The 21,349-nt window shown below is 35.6% G+C and overlaps 3 protein-coding genes and 1 long non-coding RNA gene across 9 annotated transcripts; all 4 read right to left on the bottom strand.

The window, feature by feature from the left end:
- Positions 1-1,971: 1,971 nt before the first annotated feature.
- On the bottom strand, positions 1,972-4,648 carry LOC106313362 (glutamate-rich WD repeat-containing protein 1-like). Of its 2 annotated transcripts, none has more exons than XM_013751159.1 (12): positions 4,526-4,648; positions 4,270-4,427; positions 4,070-4,148; positions 3,803-3,991; positions 3,587-3,685; positions 3,338-3,506; positions 3,152-3,255; positions 2,921-3,060; positions 2,768-2,840; positions 2,579-2,694; positions 2,367-2,484; positions 1,972-2,277 (listed from the first exon to the last, which is right to left on the bottom strand). In XM_013751159.1, the coding sequence occupies exons 1-12, from the start codon at positions 4,568-4,570 to the stop codon at positions 2,146-2,148; spliced, it is 1,422 nt and encodes a 473-aa protein (XP_013606613.1). In that variant the 5' UTR covers positions 4,571-4,648; the 3' UTR covers positions 1,972-2,145. The 2 variants fall into 2 exon arrangements, with proteins under 2 accessions (XP_013606613.1, XP_013606614.1); XM_013751160.1 differs by having other exon boundaries at positions 4,270-4,424.
- A 453-nt stretch (positions 4,649-5,101) lies between these two features.
- LOC106313210 (WD-40 repeat-containing protein MSI4-like) lies at positions 5,102-8,351 on the bottom strand. The gene is made up of 15 exons (XM_013750966.1): positions 7,997-8,351; positions 7,776-7,839; positions 7,570-7,656; positions 7,429-7,491; positions 7,253-7,318; positions 7,040-7,114; positions 6,855-6,930; positions 6,578-6,773; positions 6,392-6,473; positions 6,239-6,312; positions 6,026-6,137; positions 5,858-5,932; positions 5,694-5,761; positions 5,501-5,600; positions 5,102-5,405 (listed from the first exon to the last, which is right to left on the bottom strand). The coding sequence occupies exons 1-15, from the start codon at positions 8,272-8,274 to the stop codon at positions 5,304-5,306; spliced, it is 1,518 nt and encodes a 505-aa protein (XP_013606420.1). The 5' UTR covers positions 8,275-8,351; the 3' UTR covers positions 5,102-5,303.
- An 841-nt stretch (positions 8,352-9,192) lies between these two features.
- Positions 9,193-12,036, bottom strand: LOC106312833 (glucan endo-1,3-beta-glucosidase 8). 4 transcript variants are annotated; one of them, XM_013750502.1, is made up of 6 exons: positions 11,860-12,036; positions 11,269-11,367; positions 11,111-11,178; positions 10,649-10,984; positions 10,065-10,564; positions 9,193-9,845 (listed from the first exon to the last, which is right to left on the bottom strand). In XM_013750502.1, coding segments are annotated over exons 3-6 (1,437 nt in total). In that variant the 5' UTR covers positions 11,113-11,178; positions 11,269-11,367; positions 11,860-12,036; the 3' UTR covers positions 9,193-9,246. The 4 variants fall into 4 exon arrangements, with proteins under 4 accessions (XP_013605956.1, XP_013605958.1, XP_013605955.1 ...); XM_013750504.1 differs by having other exon boundaries at positions 11,111-11,172; XM_013750501.1 differs by having other exon boundaries at positions 11,275-11,367.
- Positions 12,037-16,021: 3,985 nt separating this feature from the next.
- On the bottom strand, positions 16,022-18,284 carry LOC106316322. 2 transcript variants are annotated; one of them, XR_001264796.1, is made up of 5 exons: positions 17,874-18,284; positions 17,576-17,758; positions 17,384-17,453; positions 16,287-17,074; positions 16,022-16,182 (listed from the first exon to the last, which is right to left on the bottom strand). It is a non-coding gene; the product is annotated as an uncharacterized LOC106316322 (long non-coding RNA). The 2 variants fall into 2 exon arrangements; XR_001264795.1 differs by having other exon boundaries at positions 17,576-18,284.
- Positions 18,285-21,349: the final 3,065 nt, after the last annotated feature.

Genomic DNA, 21,349 nt, shown 5'->3' with positions numbered 1-21,349 from the left:
ATGTTTTAAAGGACATACTAGTTATAATGTTTTATTAAATCCGTGAGCATCCTTGAATTCTTAATTTCCTATTGGTTTTGTTTGGTTGAATTTGAGTTCTTCATTTTATATTCGTTTTGTTTTATTGGACTAAGTATATCTTGATGTCTCTGGGTTCGAAATTTGCATAACGTAATAGTTATTGGCTTATTGCAATACTACGAAATTGTTACTTCTGTTTTATTATGTGTATAGTCAAAATAGTTATGGAAATAGAGCTATGCCTACCCAGTTCATGAAATAAGTATGAGATTAGATTTTAAAGAATGGGATATTATTTTCTTCAGTTTAAGGTTTTCCTTTTCTAAACCAACAAGTTTTATTCAACAAAGAGTCGGTGTCATGCCGGTTTAGTTCAATGCAAGGTTACGGCGACTGCTAATATATCTGTTTGTAAAACACAAACGTGATTTCAAAGCCCTCAAAAGGCAATCCATGTGACATGATTCCACCACTAAACCCAAAAGCCTTCAAATTTGAATCGGTTTTGATCTAGCGTTTGACAACGCCTGTTTTTATTTTAAGACCATCTCCAATATATTTTGCTATTTTTAACTATAATATAGGATTCTATAATAGAGGTAGAGTTTACCCCATTGTATTAACAATTTCAAATTACAGAGTAAAAATAGAAAAATAAATAGAGTTGGGTTGAAATAGATTTACCTCTAAAATGCTATTATAAATACAAATATCAGGATAGGTTTGAGATGCTCTAACTGTTATAATTTTGTAATCAAACCGGTCCTACATTATTCTCACAAAACCACCTAAGCCGAGCCGGTTCTTTTTCCATGATGTCTAAATAATATAAGTCGTTGTTTTTTGTAATTTGGCAATTTCCATTTTTTATTGGTAAAAAACACAGCAAAGATCTCTAAATAACTTACTCAGTTACTCTACTTATCTACATTCCGATTTCCGAATATTAAGTTCTTGTGTTAGACTGACTAGGGCATGATCATTGCAATTAGCGTAGATGGCTTGTAGTGGATTGTAACTTTGTTGACAGCTCAGCAATGACGGTTTAGTTATTGAGTTAACAGGTTAAAAGAAAGTTGTGGCAATTGAGTGGAGGGTTGAGAGATCCTCTCGTTAGTCAAGTCGGTCTATGATGTGTAGTTCTTTGGTGAACTGAATAAAGAGGTTTATCAGTTTGATAATATCACTGAACAACTTAATGTCGTTAAAAAAAAAAGAACTTAATGTCGTTCAGGTTCTTGAGGTCCTGTGTGTATCTTGTCTTGGAAATACTATCAGAGACTCATGAAGAAAATGTAAGAAGTCTTTATTTAATACACTCTATAGTTCCATTGAACATACTAAGATTACAGTTGCTTAATAGCTCTTTTTTTTTTTATCAAATGTTATAGTTTATATCATTCAGAAGTGAGTGATCCAGCAAGAGCTCACCAGCTGAAGCTTGAAGTAATTTGCCAAAGCACTTAGATGGCTAGAAATAGACATGGATCACATTTGTCTTATGTTTCCATCCCATTTGTCTCTGTAGATTACTAGAATGAATTCTTTAAACTCATAGGTATTTCTGATAAAAATAAATTGCAGGTGGAATGTATAATGACGATCTTGATATACAAAAACCTTGTAAAAGGTTATTTGGCACACAAAAGCAAAATGGTAGTTCTAAGCAAACAATATCCTTTCCCTAAACTAAACGGCAAGCCTGTTGGCTCACAGAATAACCGTCCTTATTGTTGTATTAAGAAACCCTGTTTTAACTTTTCTTTTTGATACTCTAATAGATTTTATGTCATAAGGAATGATCGAAAAGTGATTAGAACATCCAGATTTTTTTACAGTCTATATGTTACAGGAATTGTTGGCTTTTGCTCCTTCAACATTTTGTAGCAGTTGAAATCAATCGACCAATGATGAACGCTTGAAAGTTGTGAAATAATAATAATACACTCATAGTGAAGAGAATGATTGTAAAAACATACTTTGACATTTTGTCACAAAGTGAAACCAACCGACGGTTATGAAACATCAAGTTATGAAAGAGTATAGTTCTTGAAAACAGGGAGGACAATAAAAAAAACTCTCAAGAGACTACAAAAGTTTTTCAGGAAAAAAGATATAAGCTTTTCAGGCAGCGAGATCAGGAAGTGTGTTCTGAATGTTGTAAGGCATCAAGATGTTGAACCCATCTTCAGCAGTTGAGATGATCATCCCTGGAATCTGGTTGTGCCAGTGGAGTTCCTTCAAGTCCTTTTGTCCCTGGTTTTACGGAATAGAAAAAAAGTTTTCAGACAAACAGACATCAATGAAATATAACCGGTACTAAAGAGGTTGAAGTAAGATGTTACCTGGTGAACGAAAAGAAGCTGAGGAGGCAAATCTTGAGGTGTGTTAACATATTCCTTTGTCTGTGCTTTGAACTCTGCTTCCTCTTCTTCATCCTTCTCTAAGGATAAATCCCATATCCTGCAGATACAACAGATAGCCAAAAACCATCAGACAGTTTCTCTATGATTTTAGCGGACTATCTATGTGTTTCTGTATAAACTTTGTGGCTTACGTGAGCTGGTTATCGCCGGAAGAGACTGCAAGTGTTGAGGATTCATGAGCGCTCCACTCAATCGACGTGATAGGATGCTTATGATACTCAAAATGTGCTACCTTAGCATCTCCCTCCTAGTTCAAGTTTTTAAAGGCTTATCACATCAGAATCTCGTTAAGATATTGATATGGAAATTATAAAACCTACCTTGATAACTCTAAGATCATGGATAGAGAATGCTCCATCGTCACTTCCTGAGGCCAACATGCAACTAGCCAGCCTTCATGAAAGAGGAAAAAACAAAGAATGAGCCAATGAGAAAAAAAAAATTAAGTTACATATCAAAGTGGCAAAGAGAACCTGTTCCATGAGATGACATTCACATCTGCGTTATGTGCTTTGAAAGATAATGCAGGCGTCTTCCCAACTCGGACATCCCATAGTGCAATAGTCCCATCCACGGAACACGACGCAAACACGTTGGCTTCAGCTGGACTCCACTGGGAACAGAGGAAAGGAATAGTAAGCCCAAAAGGAGACAGTAACAGTTAACACACACAATTTAGCTGCAGCAAAGAGCAACAGTCTTACTTGTAAATCTTCAACACTTGCGGTGTGTCCTGTTAACGGAATAGGATCAACAGTCCATGAACCAGAAGCTGGTTCCCACAGATGAATCATACTCATGCAGTCCCCTAACCGGTGTAGAAAAATAAATAAATACACTGACTATGTTGAAAAGCATGTAACTGTCTGAGTATTGCTGACAAATTTTACCGGAAAGAAGTCTTCCAGCTGTTGCAGGACTCCAATCTATAGCATAGCCTTCATCTTTGTGGCCAGAAAAGTTAACCAAGGGTGCCTGGTTTAGAGCCGGTGAAGTTCCATCTTTACCTTCTGTTTCTGACTCTGCTAAAGCAATAAGATGAGAGCTCATGTCCCACACCTGCCCTCAAGTACAAAAACACAAACCAGTTTCAAAGAGACACATATAAACATATCTTCATGGCTTATCTAAGATCTTACCTGTACATGACCCGAATCTGCCCAAGAGACACAGATATGAGGATTCTGTGGCATTGCACGAATGCGATTAACACATCCATGGTGAGCAACTCTGCGGACCTGTTTATCAAAAACATTCAGAGATAAAAGTATTAACCATGATGATGATGATGACTCTCTCGAATTGAGAGACGAATAAGTGAATAACATAATGGTTAGACAGAATCAAAAAAATACCTGAATAATCGGAGTAGTGGAAGCTCCATCTTCGCTTTCCTCATCGCTATCACTGTCCTCATCTTCATCATCCTCATCCTCCATAGCATCATCACCATTCACTACCGTCTTGGGCACTACATCGCGTCTCTTGCCAGATACGTTGCTGATCTTAAATAATCCAATGGAGTTCAAAGGTGCTTTCTCAGCCTAAAAGGGAGAGAAGAGTTAACTATATTCACAACTGACCATGAGAATCAAGAAGCAAAAACGCATTCAAAGACTCACCTGAGTCCCAGCCACCATATACAGCGTGTGAGGAAACTCAGTTCGATTCAAGCCCAACTTATCACCCAAAATGTCAAAACTGGAAAAGAAAAAAAAGGAATAGAAACACTCAAAGTCACTAAACCATTCAAAAGTCTTTTAACTTTATGATTTAAACGGCCTGTGCAAAAACATGTGCTACCATCGTCGTCTAAGATTACCTCAAACAGGGCCAACCAACATGGAAGCCATGAAGGGAATTATAAGCAGAAGGGTCGCACTGAAGCTCTTCTCCTTCTTCGAGCTTATCCACACCTGGCTGCCAAACCCTTGTTGGCATCGATGGTACCGAGGCGGAAGAAGACGCTTCTCCCTTCTTCTATCAAAATTTCAACATTCAAATTCACGCTATTATGGTTACTGATTTGATTTGAGAGACAAAATCAGATTGAAGTTTGGGGATTCGAAGATTCAAACCTTGTTCTTCCTCTTTGCCTTCTTAGGGTTTATGCTGCGAACCATCTTCGCCTTCGCTTGTGATTCTTCTTCTCTACTTTTGTGAATAAGTTGTTGAGGTTGAGTTCAGCAGCTAAAGGCTCGTCGTTTTCTTTTAGGGTTTAAGCAAATACTTTACGTCTTTTGCATATATACCCTTTAGTTTTTTTTTAAATAGTCTCAAATTCCTAAACCTCTTACAATTTTCAAATATAACCCAAAAGTTCGTTAACAGATAGACAGATAGTCAACGAAATCAAATATGAGGTAAGCAATTTACACCTAATCACAAATAAATTACCTCTCTTGCATAGATACCCCCTCTGTTTACTGAAAACTAATCTAAATTCCTAAATCTTTTCAAAACTATTATGTTACCCAAAAGTTTGATAAGAGATTTTCTTTAACTGTTTGTTGATTGGAGTCAACAGAATCGATGTAGTTTTGTGACCGGCTTTAGTTTGAGATGGATTTTAATTTCGTTCAGGCATATGTTCACTGCAAACTCAAACCAACACAGCTGGTTCTCGATTCGGTTAAGATCTAAGTTGAGCAAAATAGCACTTTCAAGAGTCTTTGACGAAATCGGATCAAGAACCAAGATTTGGAAAGGTCCTAAAAACTACTAATATCTCAAAAGACAACCCAGCGTTTTGATTAGCAAAAAAAAAAAGATTATTCGCTAAACCGACAACTAAACCGCATTAGTTTGACCATGTATAGGCGATAGACAATGGTCTTTTTATTTCTTTGCACACACTCAAGGCTTGGAGGCACATGTCATGACATGCGACTTGAACTTCTCCAGTTCCGTCAGAACTTCCTCTTCCGGTCTGTAAATCAAGTCACTCATCCGCCATATCTGCCAATGAAGAAGATAAGTATAAGCACCACACATTTCAGTTTTATCTGACAAAAATGCTAATCAAAGTACCAAGAAAGTGTTTAATGGTTTACCTGCAATGTTCCACCTCCACCAGTAGTTTCACAGTCATCAGAAACACTGACGATAGTCCACGGGTCCGCCGCATTCCAGTGGAAATCAACAACTTTGTCCCTGAGAAAGTATAATAAATAAATAAAAACTTAATTAGTGACAAGTAAGATGAGAAAGCAATCAAGCGAATTAGGATCAAGTCCTTTTACGAACCTGTGACCAGCATGCTGGAAGAAGAGCCCCGCAGGGTTTTTAGCTGCACGATCAGACTTCTTACTGACCTGATGGAACCAAACATGAGTAAGATGAATAGCTTTCAGTGATGATAGCAAACAAACGATTAATTTCAGACATATCTGAGTGAATTAAGTACACACCCTGTCATAATCCCAGATGTTCAAGAGACCATCTTCTGCGGAACTCCCAAAAACAGATGCTTTATCAGGAGACCACTGTATTGGTTGATTAAGAAGATGGTTATCAGTAAGTTTTATTAGGTACAAGTAATATGATTAAAAAAAAAACATAAGTGGTGTTGTTGAAACCTGAACGCAAAGAACAGCAGCTTTGTGGCCCTCAAATTTGTAAATAGGTGTACCAACTCCATTTGAGGTAAGGCTCCTACGATCATACAACCGGACAGTGTTGTCTGCAGACCTGAAACATTCAAACTATATCTAATGAAGTACATGTATGCATATACTAAAAGTTTTATTAATTAGATGCTAAGTGTGCCTTAATCATCTATTTCCCCATACCCTGTCAAGATCAGGTTGTCGTCATGAGGATTCCAATCGACACAATGAAGATCAGCATCATGCGCCTTTTCAACCTGGTAAAAAAAAAACAAGATAAAAGATAAAAGAAGGTGAAAACTTCAAATTTTGGTTAGGAACAAGAAGACACAGTACCTTCGTGACAGGGCTAGTACCAGTTCTTGCATCCCACAGTATAAGGCAAGAGTCGTCACCCACACTGCAGAATTCTTGTGCACTAGTTCACGACATAAAAATTTTATCAGAGACAGCATGAAAAAAAAATCTGCATTTGCATTAAATACGCGAGATCAAAAGGAGGAGACTATTCTAAGAAGTTACCTAGTCGGGCTGAATGCGACATCTTCAACCGTATCATCATGGCCTTGATATACACCTCGCGGGCCAACAGAAGGACTCTCTGTCTTATCGCCACCTTCACCAGTCTGTTTGATGATTGATCCAGATGATTTGGAATCAGTACCAACCGTTGTGATGTGGTCCTGGATACTCCACAAAACAACCATCTTGTCCTTGCCTTAAGAGAATATAACCTTTGTATGAGAAATTGGTAAAACCACATGATCCGACATTAAAAAAAAATGACAGAAACACAGACCTCCAGAGAGGACAAAGGGTTCGGTTGGGCACATTGCAAGAGCAAATTCAGCATTGTCTTGGTGTCCAGTTAGTATCTGCGAGAAGAAAAGGTTCATATGATGCAAACAAGTATCACTTCTAATGATGAAATTAAGACGAACAAGAATAAAGCAGAGGCAATGATTTGCTCAGAAGTGGACATACCAAATCAGGACGGGAACTTGCAGCACCAAGCACAGCATGACGGTTTGGTTGGGTATCAACATCCCAAATGAGAACCTGGAATCAACATATAGAGTATTCAGATAACCGAAACAAGAAGTTAGTCCAAAACAAAGGATGCTCTTTGCTTGCCAAATAAAAAAGACACATATCAAGTTGCTGTGACCACAACAAAAGAGAAGAAGCAGCGCTTACATCAGGACTGTCGGTGTGGGTAGCAACAATCTTACTGTTTTGCGGGAGTTCCCTGATTCTGTTAACCTGCAAATGCGAATTAGTCATGAATACACATCAAAACTGCAAAACAAGCAAATTTATGCACCGGCTTTTAAACAGCAGCGAGACAACAATATTGATACAAGAGTTCAAACCTCTCCAGGGTGAATGATGGTCTTGTACTTCTTCACAAATGGAGAACGTGCTTCTTCATTGAACTGAACACACACATTTGTAACGAGGATCATGATAATAAAAAGCCACACGACAAGGTTAAAAGCAAAAACACTAGCTACCTGAGAAATGTGCTCAGCCGCAGCAACCCGTGGCTTAACAACTTCGCAATTCGCTATGACTAGAGTGTTGGGTACACTGCCATCAGTCTAGTGACACAACCAAGCAAAAAAATGATGAAGACATATATATACAAATATTCTGAGATCTTGAGACACAAATGTCTGAAATGCTAGATCGAGAGTAATATTCAGTAGAAAAAGCCTACTTGTTCAGAGAGGTAAAGACGCTGGCGGTTCTTGTAGGTAGCTTGGTCGAGTTGTGGACCCCATCTGTGAAAACCCAAACAACAAATTCAACCTCAGACAAAACAACTATGTGTGTGCATTGTTGCGGTTTAAACCGGAATCAACATCAGAACGTTCAACACGAGATCTAACCGAGGACAACATTAACTGAAACCCTAGGCGTAGGGAGAAAAGAAGCGACCTGCAGGAGAGGGAAGGCCAGACGAGGTTGTGGTTGGCGAGCCAGTCGTAGAGAATGGGGACGAGACCTTTCCACTGAGAGTACTTCTCGTCCACACTCTGCTCCTCCTGCTTCGTCTTCTTCCCGCTCTCCTTCATCTTCCCACCGCTTATCTGCTCCTGAGATTCGTCTTTGTTCTTAGGCTTCCGGCCTCTCTTCTTCGGCGCCGGTGTTACGGTTCCTCCGCTCGCTTGAGGAGACGCTGCTGCTGCTGCTGCTGCTGCTTCGTCGCTCTCCATTTTCCTCTCTCTCTTCCTTTATTTGTCGTTTTATTCGATTCGGTGAGAGACAAGACCGTATCCGTATCTCTCCTCTCTACACTGCTTTACTAACAAACCGCCACCGTTTTGTCGTTTTTTTCTTCCGTAAATTAATTATTTATTAAATATTGGATGGAAACTAATATTATAAATTAACCGAAGTGAACCGAACGGACCGAACCGTTATTCTCTGTTTTCGGTTTAAGAAATGCTGTACTTACGAACCAACCGGCAAGATTAGTAAATTCAATGATTCAGCATATACGAACCGATCGGTTTAACCTTAACTGAGAATTAACAATAGCTCATATATACTCTACGTTACTAAAAGATACATGTTTTAGAATTTTCGCACTTTTAATAAAACATACTCTTAAACCAATAAAATTTTAAAAAAATTTAGCTATAAATGCATAGTTTTTTTGTAATTTTGTATTTCCTATATTTTTAAACCAATAAAATTTAAAAAAAAAACAATTAATGTTCTTGAACTTTACAATTTCTTATTATTAATTGACAAAAATTACATTGGAAATATAAATATAAAATATGTATTTTTTTAAAACAAAAGTTTTATCTATAATATATTGATCTTTTAGGAACGGATTGAGTAATTAACCAATTATAACCAAGTGATTCTGGTTCAGAGATAACCAACTTAACTGAAAAAACCGAGTCTTATGAAGTTAACCAAATTATATGCTATACTTTTTAGATAAGATAATATCAACAATATTTTTTTTCTTCTTTGCGTCTTGTACGATGATTAACCCAAAGCTCATTCTATAACTCAATTCGACAAATAATTTAAACTGAATAAAAGAACATGTAAATATTTTGAAAATCTAAAAAATGATGGTTACTCTTCCAATAAAAAAAAATCCAACATTTATTACATGGACGATAAAAGGAAATATATATAATCAATAAGGACCTCATACAATCTAAACCTCAAAACATCAAGACAAACAAAACTCCAGCGACCAACCAGACCAAAGAACAAGACACATAAGAAGAGGAAGAAGCAACAATCTGAACAGGAAAATCACATTGGCCCTGAGATATATTCTGCGTAGTAACGGTAGCCAAACCTTGGAAGATACAAGCCTCCTCATCTTGGTTCTTCACTTGAAAATACATGTTAAACGCATACGAAGCGTTCCCGTTCGCGTCAAGACCATTGCAAGAAGACCCGTAGCCAAGCGCCGTGCAATCCGAGAAAGTGCAGGCGAAGTCTATATTCTGAGCCAGCTTCGTCAAGTCCTTGGCATTTGGATTAAACATACACCACTTGTTTGGTAGATACGTCACGTTCCGCGCGCCAATCAGCAACTTGTTCTGTCCTTGTCCCGAGAGGTCTAGAGGAAACTTTGGCTGCCCGTCGAATCTGAATAGTCCCCAGTGGCGCTCAAACGCTCCTGGTGCTATGCTTTTAGCGTCTTCATCTAGTAATCCGAACAAGTATACCTCAATGTAGGTTGGTCTCAATGGAGTTCCTTTGTTTGTTCCAAGCCTCGGTAATAGCCCGTTGTAGAACCTATAAGCTTCGCCTGCAAAGAAAACCATTCTTCAAAACCAAACATTGCATCTAAACCAAACATTGCGTGGCTGTAGGTGATTTAGTAAAAAAAATTTAATAATTTTTCTTTTTTTATTATAAATTTAGGATCTATAATATTTAATTTTCTTCGAAAAAATTTAGGAGTAGGAATGTTTCATTTGGCTTTGCCCAGGGCCGACGCTGTAAAGCACTAAGAGATATATGTTACCGTTGTTTGCGTGTTTGTCGCCCTCTGTAGGCCAGCCGACTTCTCCCACGATGATCGGCATATCTCCATGACCAACAGCTTTCAAAGAAGATACCAAAGTGTCGAAGTTGGCGTCGAAAACGTTTGTGTAACTAACACCGTGGTCATCTATTGGTTGAGCACCGTCGAAGAAGGCGTAGTTGATTGGGAAGTCATCGTTCCCGTAGAGACTCAAGAAAGGGTAGATGTTGATTGTGATGGGTGCGTTGTTCTTGCCGAGAAAGTCAACGATCTGAGTCATCTGACCGAGGATATCAGGACGGAACCTCCCAGCAGATGGGACGGGGTCGCTTGCTGGTGAGTCGTAGACATCCGCGTTTAGAGGGACCGTTGCTTTGACGGAGTTTCCTAGTCCAGCTTCGTTTAAAGCGTTTTGGATGTTTTGAAGTGCAGGGAATGTTAGGTTTATGAATGTTCCGTTGTATGATTTGAGGAACGGCTCGTTCCCAACTGCTACAAACCTGAAACACATCATCAAGAGGTTAGCTAAGAAACAATGTGTAACAATCAAACTAAGGAAGAAGAGAGGTGAGGAGGAAACTCACGTGATATTGACACCACCACTGAAGTTATAACGAGTGACGTTCTTGTGGACCCAATCCTTGGCTCGGTCGTAGCTTCCCATGACCTTAAGCTGATCATTGGGGATAGCAACCATCACTTCCAGACCAGAGCCGGCGAGCGCACCCATGGTGGTCTCGTCAGCGTCGAAAAGCTTAACCTTGTTGATGTTATTGTCCTTGAGCATCTGAACCACTGTCTTTGGTGGGAGCTTGTGTGTGGCCATTGTCCCCCAATTAACTCCCAGCCCATCTACCATTATACTCAGAGGATCTAAAAGGATTGTCAATCCGACGAGAAGAGCCAACGGATTCACCATCCTGAGAAAGGAGAGGGCTTGAGATATTTCCAAAAATAAAAAAAAAACAGCCAAATATGGAGAAATGGAACCAATGCATTCCAGGCTGTAATGATCATAACAATAATAGAAACAGTAACACGCTTACATCAGGACTGTATATGTATGTGTCTTCGTATTTTCTGGGAGTGTCCTGACTTTGTTAACTTGCTGCAACTGTAAATTGTTAATCAGTACACATCCAAAAACAGCGTTTTGCTATCATCAAAAAGTAAATTCATGAAATGAGATATGTAAACAAAGTACCTATACCTGAGTGAGATATGTGCTCTGTCCCAGAGACCCCTTGGCTTAACAACTTCACAAATCGCTATGATTCGAGTATAGAGCACGCTGACAATCAATCTGCTGACACACAACCAATAAAAAATACAAATGCGATATGTTATATATTCACGAAATTTAGAGAACATGAGACAACTTTCTAAAACAAAACATAAATATATACATAATTGTTCAAGCTGTGGATCCTTATCTATTAAACCCAAAACCAACATTCAATAATTGGTAACTCTTAGCATAAGAACTAATGACATTATCAAATAAGAATCCAGATAAGCAAGCATCTGTAAAAAAATCATTTGAAACCAACAAAAGTAACAGAATGAAACACTAAAGCGGTTATCAAACCGCTCTGTGTTGATCAAAGGCTTAACAATGATAAATATCTATAAAGCCCAAAACTTTAGAGACATAAACACAACAACAAGGCTTGAAGACACCAAATCCTAACTTCAAACCCACAAATCGAAAAATGGAAATGGAAATGCAAATTAAATCAAAACATCAAAATAAAAAAGTTGAAAGCTTTTCAAACGGAAATCGACTTTGGTAAACCTGATAAAGAGATGGAGAGAGATAGTGATGGGCAGAAGCAGAGAATGGAGAGGAGGAGGAGGAGGAGGCTCTCTTCTTTTCAAAATCGAAGAGACTTTTGTCGCTGAGCGGTGAAATAAACCTAAAAGTGACGCCGCGTTTTTGAACAGAGTGTGAAACTGATATTTTATTACAATTGAATAAAAAATTAAAACGTTCAAAACATAACGGATGATTGGAAGCAATAAATGAAAGTCATGGGTCTACCAGAGCACCGTTAGTAATGGAATTTGTTTTGAAAAAAAACAAATCCAGATTTTTATTGACAAATATCTAAGAGTGATTTACCTATCTAACTACTAGTCTTTTTCCATGGATCAAATCTAACTACTAGTCTTTTTCCATGGATCAAATCTAACTACTAGTCTAAAAATGTGCAATTAATGCTTTTCCTCTAATTGCACAGTATACATATATATGTATAATTAGTGTATGTCCAAGCTACGCAGGTTGTTTGGTTTCTGTGTTATTTAGATATGATTTTTTTTTGGTATTGTTGTTTAATTTGATATTCAAGTGATGTAGCAATTTGTGTGGATACTACTATTTTAAAAAAGTGAAATGGTATTGTCTTATGAAAAATATAGAAACTTTTCATGTTGGACAGAGTTTTTAGTTCACCTTTAGTGTGTTTGAATAATGTAGAGTGTTAATGTGCATCTTACGAAACTACTTGTTTGAGAAAGTGGACAAATACAAATAGTCATGGTCTTCTAAAAGTAAACAAATATGTAAATTATTTTCGCTCTAGACAGATGCTGAGTTTTTAGATTTTGATCCGCGATTTCAAAGCGTGAATTTATTTTCGGAACGAACCAAATATACTTGGTATAAATTAGCATTTTTATTGTATATTTATGAGCAGGCTTCGTGGTCCAGTGGTAGTGGACGGATTTTGTATGCAAACACATTTTGGGTTCGATCTTTCTACTGCGGAAACTAAGTCGTATTGTTCTACTTACCACGGCTGCGGCTGCGGATACGTCCGTATGAATATCCGGGAGATGACCTGTTGTGGACTGCACCTCTAACCCAAGGGTTAGGTATGTGTCTTTAATAAACCCGGATTAAACTTTTTTTTCTGCAAAAAAGTATATTTATTTAAATGTTACAAATGAATCATTATCTTTGTGCAAATTTCTGTACCAGATAATTGGTGTGACGTGATTATTACGAATTATTTGCTTGATAAAATGGACAAATATCGACCAAGCATACTAACTGAATTTGTATGTAATTGGCCACCAAGCATACAAATTAAATTGTCTTCCTAAAATATAATCCATGTAGATATATAAGCCAAATGGATATATAAACTTTAAATCCATGCACGAAACAAATAATAGCTCACATGCATACACCAAATATACAAAAGCAAGAAAAAACTCAGCTAACAGAACAAAATGGAACGTCATTATCTTTTCAACACCGTTGCTTCTCCATTGGATTACTGAATTAAGTGGCTTAATCCATGCCTAACGATACTGAATTACTGACAACTTCTTAAATTGTCAAAACGTCCCAAATCTCGTCGGATCCCATCATCAGAAACTTTTCTTCCTCCGTTAAACGTATCTCTTTGATCTACTAGCTCTGCTATGAGTGGAGATCGTGACCCTTGTGGTAGTTTCATGTCCCAATCGCAAAGTCACTTAAGTAACTGTCATCGACGAAGCCGCCACCTTCTTCCACTTTCTTCTTTCCGGTAAGTAGATTGGTTTGTGGTCTTGAGACATGTCTTCACTACAAGAAAAAGGCACGCATAGCGACGCTCGGTTTTGTCGGAGCATCATCAGAAGACCTCATCTTCGAGGATCTTCCGAGAAATGTAATACCTCGGAGTTTGACGGTCGGAAATGGTACGAAGTCGGCATGTTCTCGGAAGTTACCGACAAAAAGACGTTCTCGGTAAATTTGTCGCTAAGGGTTATCGGAAAATACCGAGAGCGTTCCGACGATTTAAAAAAAAAATAATTAAAAAAAATAAATGCAAAATAACAAAAAATGAAAATATATCAAATATTCAATATATAAAAATGTAAAATACATAAACTATAATAAAACTAAATCTAATACGGCGGTGGTACGGTACAGGGATCTACAACGTTGGTGGTAGTCGCGGAAGAAACGACATCGATGGTGGTCGCAGTTGAAACGGTGGTGGTGGTGGCCGCGGATGAAACGGCGACGGGGGCGATGGTGGGGGTCGTGACTGAAACGGCGACGGTGGTGGCCATAGAAGAAACGGCGGATGTTGGGAGTTGGTGGAAGAAACGGTGACGGTAGCGGCAGTAGAAGAAACGGCGACGGTGGTGACTGTCGAAAATACGACAACAGTTGTGAAGTTTGAGATTGTGATGTGCGGTGTTTGACTGTTTGTAAAAAAATAGATCTGAAAAAGTAAAAGATTCTAAATAATGATAAAGATAAACCAGAGACGAAACGAAGGAGAAGATTGGGAAAAAGACCGAGAGAAGAGTAGAGAAGTTAAGGAATAGATGGATTTAAAATCATGATTTGATTGGAAGAAGTTGAAGTAGATTGCAGAGGAAGAGTAGAAGATGAGAGGAAATAAATAGAGATGATGATAAAGATAAACAATTGAAATTAAAAAAGATCGATGAAAGAAGTGGCTGTAAATTTTTTAAATTACTTATTAAAATTAATAAACAATTGACAAAGTTAATAAAATTTAATTAATAACCATCTCCGACGAATTTGCGTCTATTTATTAATCACTTACCGAGAACAAGATAAGTTATCGGTAATATATAATTGTAATGACCCAAATCTCAGCCCGAGAAAATTTAGCCCAATAAAACTCAATTACATTGCAGAAAACCCTAAAATTTTCTTATTTAAGATGTACGAAGTCGGCATGTTCTCGGAAGTTACCGACAAAAAGACGTTCTCGGTAAATTTGTCGCTAAGGGTTATCGGAAAATACCGAGAGCGTTCCGACGATTTAAAAAAAAAATAATTAAAAAAAATAAATGCAAAATAACAAAAAATGAAAATATATCAAATATTCAATATATAAAAATGTAAAATACATAAACTATAATAAAACTAAATCTAATACGGCGGTGGTACGGTACAGGGATCTACAACGTTGGTGGTAGTCGCGGAAGAAACGACATCGATGGTGGTCGCAGTTGAAACGGTGGTGGTGGTGGCCGCGGATGAAACGGCGACGGGGGCGATGGTGGGGGTCGTGATAAATTAAAAAAAATAACAAAAAATGAAATATATATATATATATATATATATATATATATATATATATATCACCAAATATTCAATATATAAAAATGTAAAATACATAAACTATAATAAAACTAAATCTACTACGGCGGTGGTCCGGTGCAAGGATCTACAATGTTGGTGGTAGTCGCGGAAGAAACAACATCGATGGTGGTCGCAGTTGAAACGGCGTTGGTGGTGGACGCGGATGAAACGGCGACGGGGGCGATGGTGGTGGTCGTGGCTGAAACTGCGACGGTGGTGACCATAGAAGAAACGCGGATGTTGGGAGTTGGTGGAAGAAACGGTGACGGTAGCAGTAGTAGAAGAAACGGCGACGGTGGTGACTGTCGAAAAAACGACAACAGTTGTGAAGTTTGAGATTATGATGTGCGGTGTTTGTCAAAAATAGATCTGAAAAAGTAAAAGATTCTAAATAATGATAAAGATAAACCAGAGACGAAACGAAGGAGAAGATTGGGAAAAAGACCGAGAGAAGAGTAGAGAAGTTAAGGAATAGATGGATTTAAAATTATGATTGATTCGAACAAGTTGAAGTAGATTGCAGAGGAAGAGTAGAAGAAGGATAGGAAATAGAGATGAAGATAAAGATAAACAATTGAAATTAAAAAAGATCGATGAAAGAAGTGGCTGTAAATTTTTTAAATTACTTATTAAAATTAATAAACAATTGACAAAGTTAATAAAATTTAATTAATAACCATCTCCGACGAATTTGCGTCTATTTATTAATCATTTACCGAGAACAAGATACGTTATGGGTAATATATAATTTTCTGACAAAATTACCAGAAAACGTTTATGAGATACTTCCAACAAATTCTTTACATCGGAATTTTCCGATCAGATTCCGGCAAAATAAATATGTTCTCAGTAAATTCTTAGAAAATCCTAGCTATTTTTCTGATGACATAAATTGTCGGAAAGTTTTGTCGCTGTTAATACACTTTTCTTGTAGTGCTTCACCATTCCTAAATATAACGGCTCTGCCATCCCCTGCATTTTGCTACCATTAAGTGTCTGCAGAAACAGAACAACAATCATGAAAAAACAAACCTAAACTTAAAATAGAATCTTAGTGATTCTGAAGATGGGTTTGGTCAAAGCGAGTAGACATAACTTACAAAAATAAGGGTAGAAAGAGCCGTGTTACCGGAAGAAGAGCCGATGCTACCTGATAGGTCCCGGTAACAGGATCACTAAATGTTGATCCAGAAACATGTGTTTTAATACCAATTAAGGTCCCTCTTCAAAGCTAAGAGAATTTTCTCAAGAACAAACTAAGAACACACTATTTTTTTAGGTAGTTAAGGCGACCTCTTTTTATTGTTTTCATTGATTTAAATAGATAAAAGTTACATGGAACAATTGTGGGATCATGATCCCTTACAAAGAGGAAATGGAAAAAAGTGGGACGATTAAGTCCCAATACATTAGGAAGAATCAGTCTCCGTTATTAACAACTAACTCAATCAAAACAATAATTAAAAGAATAATGAGATGCTGCAAACCAGGTCCGGTTCGTTGGCCTAACGCTAACCTGATTACTATCTTATCACTACCGTCCTCTACTATAGCAAGATCAGCCTGAAGAAATGCATTGCTCTTAGAACTCTTGACTTATTCGACATATATATTGTTCACTTCCGATGTTTGTGGAAACTTATCGTCTTAGAAGAATATCCTTATGGCGTTTTTTTTCTTACACAAGGTGTTGCTTCCTGTTTTTTACAACGATATCCTCTTTGAATGAATCTAAGAACTTCAAATTCCATTCCTCGTCACAGAGCAAACCCATAAAACCCAACTAAGGAAAAACATTAACTTTTATTGGAGATACTTACCGAAGGAGAAGTGGTGTTAGCATTGGGGGCTTTTGTCTTGGAGGGCTCGTTCTCGTTTTTAGCATCAACTGAAAACCGTAGATCATATCATAAGATCGATGAAGTTAAGCACAACAAAGACCAACATGTACAAAAGTACTATAATTCATAAATCTGTTCAGCATTGACTATGAGATTCCTAAGTTAACTGAAAAGTATTATTACATTTGCATCTACAAGCAGTTCATACAAGAGAACGTATACTTCTCAGCCATGTCTAATGGACACAGCTAGTCGAGCTCGCAGCAAACTTTGAAACTAACTCCTAGAAGCAGAAAAGATTTACAACACATGGAATTGAGACAAGAACCAACTAACTGAAGAAAACAAAACCTTACCCTGCCTAATGGTCTCCAACTTTGATGCATCAGCAGAGAAAGCCATCAAAATATTATGAATATCACGACCCTAAAGGAGAAAGAGCAGAATACAAAAGCACTTTAGCAACAACTAAAAAGCAGTCAACTTTCACTTAGTCTTTGCCCTCTAAGAAACACAAGAACCTAAATAGAAAGGGTGAAGAAACATACAAACAACTCGAGCAGCAAATTAAGACACTGCAACGATATGGAGCTTGGAATATAGTACTGTCCAAGATATAATACTCTAGCTTCGGTGTAACCTTCTCAGGACAATCTTTCTTTTGCTTGGGAAAGACAAACAGGTTTGGCTCAGTAGCATCACTGATCACATACTCTAAGCCTGTCATCTTCCTGTACAGAAAATTATAATCAAATGTGTTAAAAGCAAAGATCAATCCTTTGATCTTCCAACACTATCCAAGAAACAAACAGAGTAACGGTCAAGAGGGTAAGAGCTGATCCAGACGCTTAATGTAGTTAATGCGGCGGCAGAGTCCGAATTCTTCTTTCTCTTCTTGACGGCGGAGCTATGTCACAGACTGCTTGGGATGACGAAGAAGAAGAGATTTCTTGCTAAACAAAGAAAGGAAATAACAAATCTTGAATAATAAGAGAAAACAAAATAATAAAGAAAAGATATGAAGAAAATTATGTAGATAATAGGAGAGAAGGAAGAAGTCCGACTTAATACGACGTAACAATGATGATTGTAGCAGTTACACAAGCGTGGCCGGAAGCGATGTGATCCCAAAAGGAACGACGGTTCTGCAACGAAACTACATCAACATGAACGGTAGAAATCCTCAAGACTGGAGTTTAAAAAAAAAAAAAATCCTAAAGACTAATGGGTTTGTCTACATAATTGGTAAGGCCTTGTGAATTAATCAGTACTCCAAAATTGGTCTGATAAATACAACACAATGAGTAAATCAACGTTGGGATGACTTATTTTGAATAAGATACGCGTCATTATAAGAGACAGGCAATGCTGAGTTGAGTCTTTGAGAAGAGACCAAACTATTATAAATAAACTAGGGGTTAATACGCGTTACGTGCGGGCTATTTTGATTCTCAAATGTTAACTATGTAACTATTCTATTGGACGTTGTATCCTGAATTATATGTTTGTATGAATACATGAGTGCTTTGTATTTATAGTTTGCGTAATAGATTTTTTCATATTTGTAGGTCAAAATTATTGTATTGTAATTTTGATGTGATCATTTTCTGCTATGTTTGAATTTTATTGCGATGTTTGTGTGTTTAACCTAAGTGGTATTGGTGCTTAACCAATTATTTTTTCTGGAAATAGAAATAATGACACAAGGAATAACATATATCAAAACGTATCTAATTTACTTTTCTAAGGGGTATCGGTGCTTAACCATTTATTGTATTGTTGCTTTTCTATTTTTATATTATATATATACTTATAATTTATTTTTCTTATATTATATATTTACTTATCTAATATTACGATAAATGTTTAATATAATATTTATATTTCTTATATTGTATATTTACTTGTTATTTATTTTATTATACATTTTTCAGATAGATGTTTAGTTTAGTTTTTCCATTTTTACACTTTATATTTACTTATTTTTATTTTTTCTTATTCTAATTTTTTTCTTTTAAATCAAATGATAATATTACGATATATGTTTACTGTAATATTTTATATTTCTTATATAGTATATTTACTTATTATTTATTTGTTCTTATATTGTATATATACTTATTCTAATATTACGATAGATGTTTAATTTAATATTTCTATTTCTATTTCTTATATTGTATATTTACTTATTATTTAGTTATTCCTATATTTTATATTTACTTATAAAAATATTTGGAAATAGTAAAAATGTAAAACTATACATTTTTCAGATAGATGTTTAATGTTTTTTTCCATTTCTTATATTTTATGTTTACTTATTATTTATTTTACTACACATTTTTCAAATAGATGTTTAATGTGGTTTTTCTATTTCTAATATTGTATATTTACTTATTATTATTATTTATTCATTAATATTATGATAGATGTTTAATGTAATATTTTAATTTCCAATATTCTATATTTACTTATTATTTATTTTATTATACATTTTTCAGATAGATGTTTAATTTAGTTTTTCCATTTTTTATATTGTATATTTACTTATTGTTTATTTTAATATTGTATATTTAATTATTCCAATTTTTTTGATTTAATATAAAATGATTACATTATGTTAGATGTTTAATGTAATATTTATATTTCTTATATTATATATTTACTTATTGTTTAGTTTTTTCTTGTATAATATATTTATTTATTCTAGTATTACAATACATGTTTAATATAATATTTTTATTTATTATATTATATATTTACTTATTATTTATTCTACTATAGATTTTTCAGAGAGATGGTTAATTTATCTACTTTCATTTCTTAATGGTACATTTACTTATTGTTTATTTTTTTATATTGAATATTTACTTATTCTAATATTGTATATTTACTTATTATTTATTTTTATTATATTGTATATTTACTTATTCTAATTGTTCTTCCTTTATATCAAATTATAATATTACGATAGATGTTTAATGTAATATTTCTCTTTTTTATTCAATATATTTACTTATTCTAATTGTTTTGCTTTTATCTTTCATGTTGTATATTTACATATTATTTATTTTACTATAAATTTTCAAATAGATGTTTAATTTAGTTTTTCTATTTCTTATATTGTATACTTACTTATTTTGTCTTGTATGTATATTTACTTATTACTTATTTTTTCTTATATTTTATATTTACTTATTCTAATATTACAATAAATGTTTAATATAATATTTCTACTTTGTATATTGTATATATTCTTATTTTTTATTTTAATATACATTTTAAGATAGATGTATAATTTAGATTTTTCATTTCTTAATTTTATATTTATTATTTGTTTATTTTTTCTTATATTATATGTTTACTTATTCTAGTTTTATTTTTATATATCAAATGATAATATTATGATAGATGTTTCATATAATATTTTTATTTTTATATTATATATATTACTTATTATTTTTTCCCTAATATTTTAGATTTACTTATTATTTATTATTTATTTTTTTAGTAATAATGCCACGTGGTAGGCCTGGGCATTTTACCCGGACCCGAAGACCCGGACCGGAACCGACCCGAAAATACAGGTTCGGGTCCGGATCCGGGTCCATGCTAAGTACCTATTGGGTCTTTTTTTTTTGGACCCGCGGGTCTCGGTTCGGGTCCGGGTCCTACCCGAGACCCGTTCGGGTACCCGAAGTACCCGAACATAATTGTATATACTAGGTATATTTGGGTGATTGGGTATATTTTTGGTATTTCAGATTTTTTTTAAAGTTTTGGATTTGAATTTTCGGATATAATTGTAGGTTTTTGGTGAAATTTTAGATTTTTAGAAAATATAATTTGGGTATTCGGATAAAATTTGGGTATGTTTTGGGTTTTCGGGTCTGATTTTGAAAAAAATTTTGGGTATTTTTGCGGTTCTTCGGGTATTTTTAGAGTTTTCGGGTCCAGTTCGAGTATTTCGGATCTATTCCGGGTTCTAAATACCCGAACCGACCCGGACCCGACAAGACCCGACCCGGAACCGGCCCGAAGGACCCGGATCCGACAATACCCGACCCGAAGAGCCGGATGCCCAGGCCTACCACGTGGCATTTTTCGGGAGAATTTTTTTGCTTATGTAGACATCCTGTAGAGCTTCAAAAGGTCTATTTTATTAGTATAGATTTTTATTTGTCAATTTTGTATACATAAGTGTATTTGCAACTCACATTACTGTATTATCATGACAAAATGTATAATAGAAGAAATTATTAACAACTAAATTGGTTGTTGATGATATGGTAGCTGATGCATTCGTAGCTCATGATGAAGATGAA

Source organism: Brassica oleracea, chromosome C9 (genome assembly GCF_000695525.1).
Source record: "Brassica oleracea var. oleracea cultivar TO1000 chromosome C9, BOL, whole genome shotgun sequence".
Taxonomy (NCBI): Eukaryota; Viridiplantae; Streptophyta; class Magnoliopsida; order Brassicales; family Brassicaceae; genus Brassica; species Brassica oleracea.
This window is presented reverse-complemented; position numbering and strand designations above follow the sequence as displayed.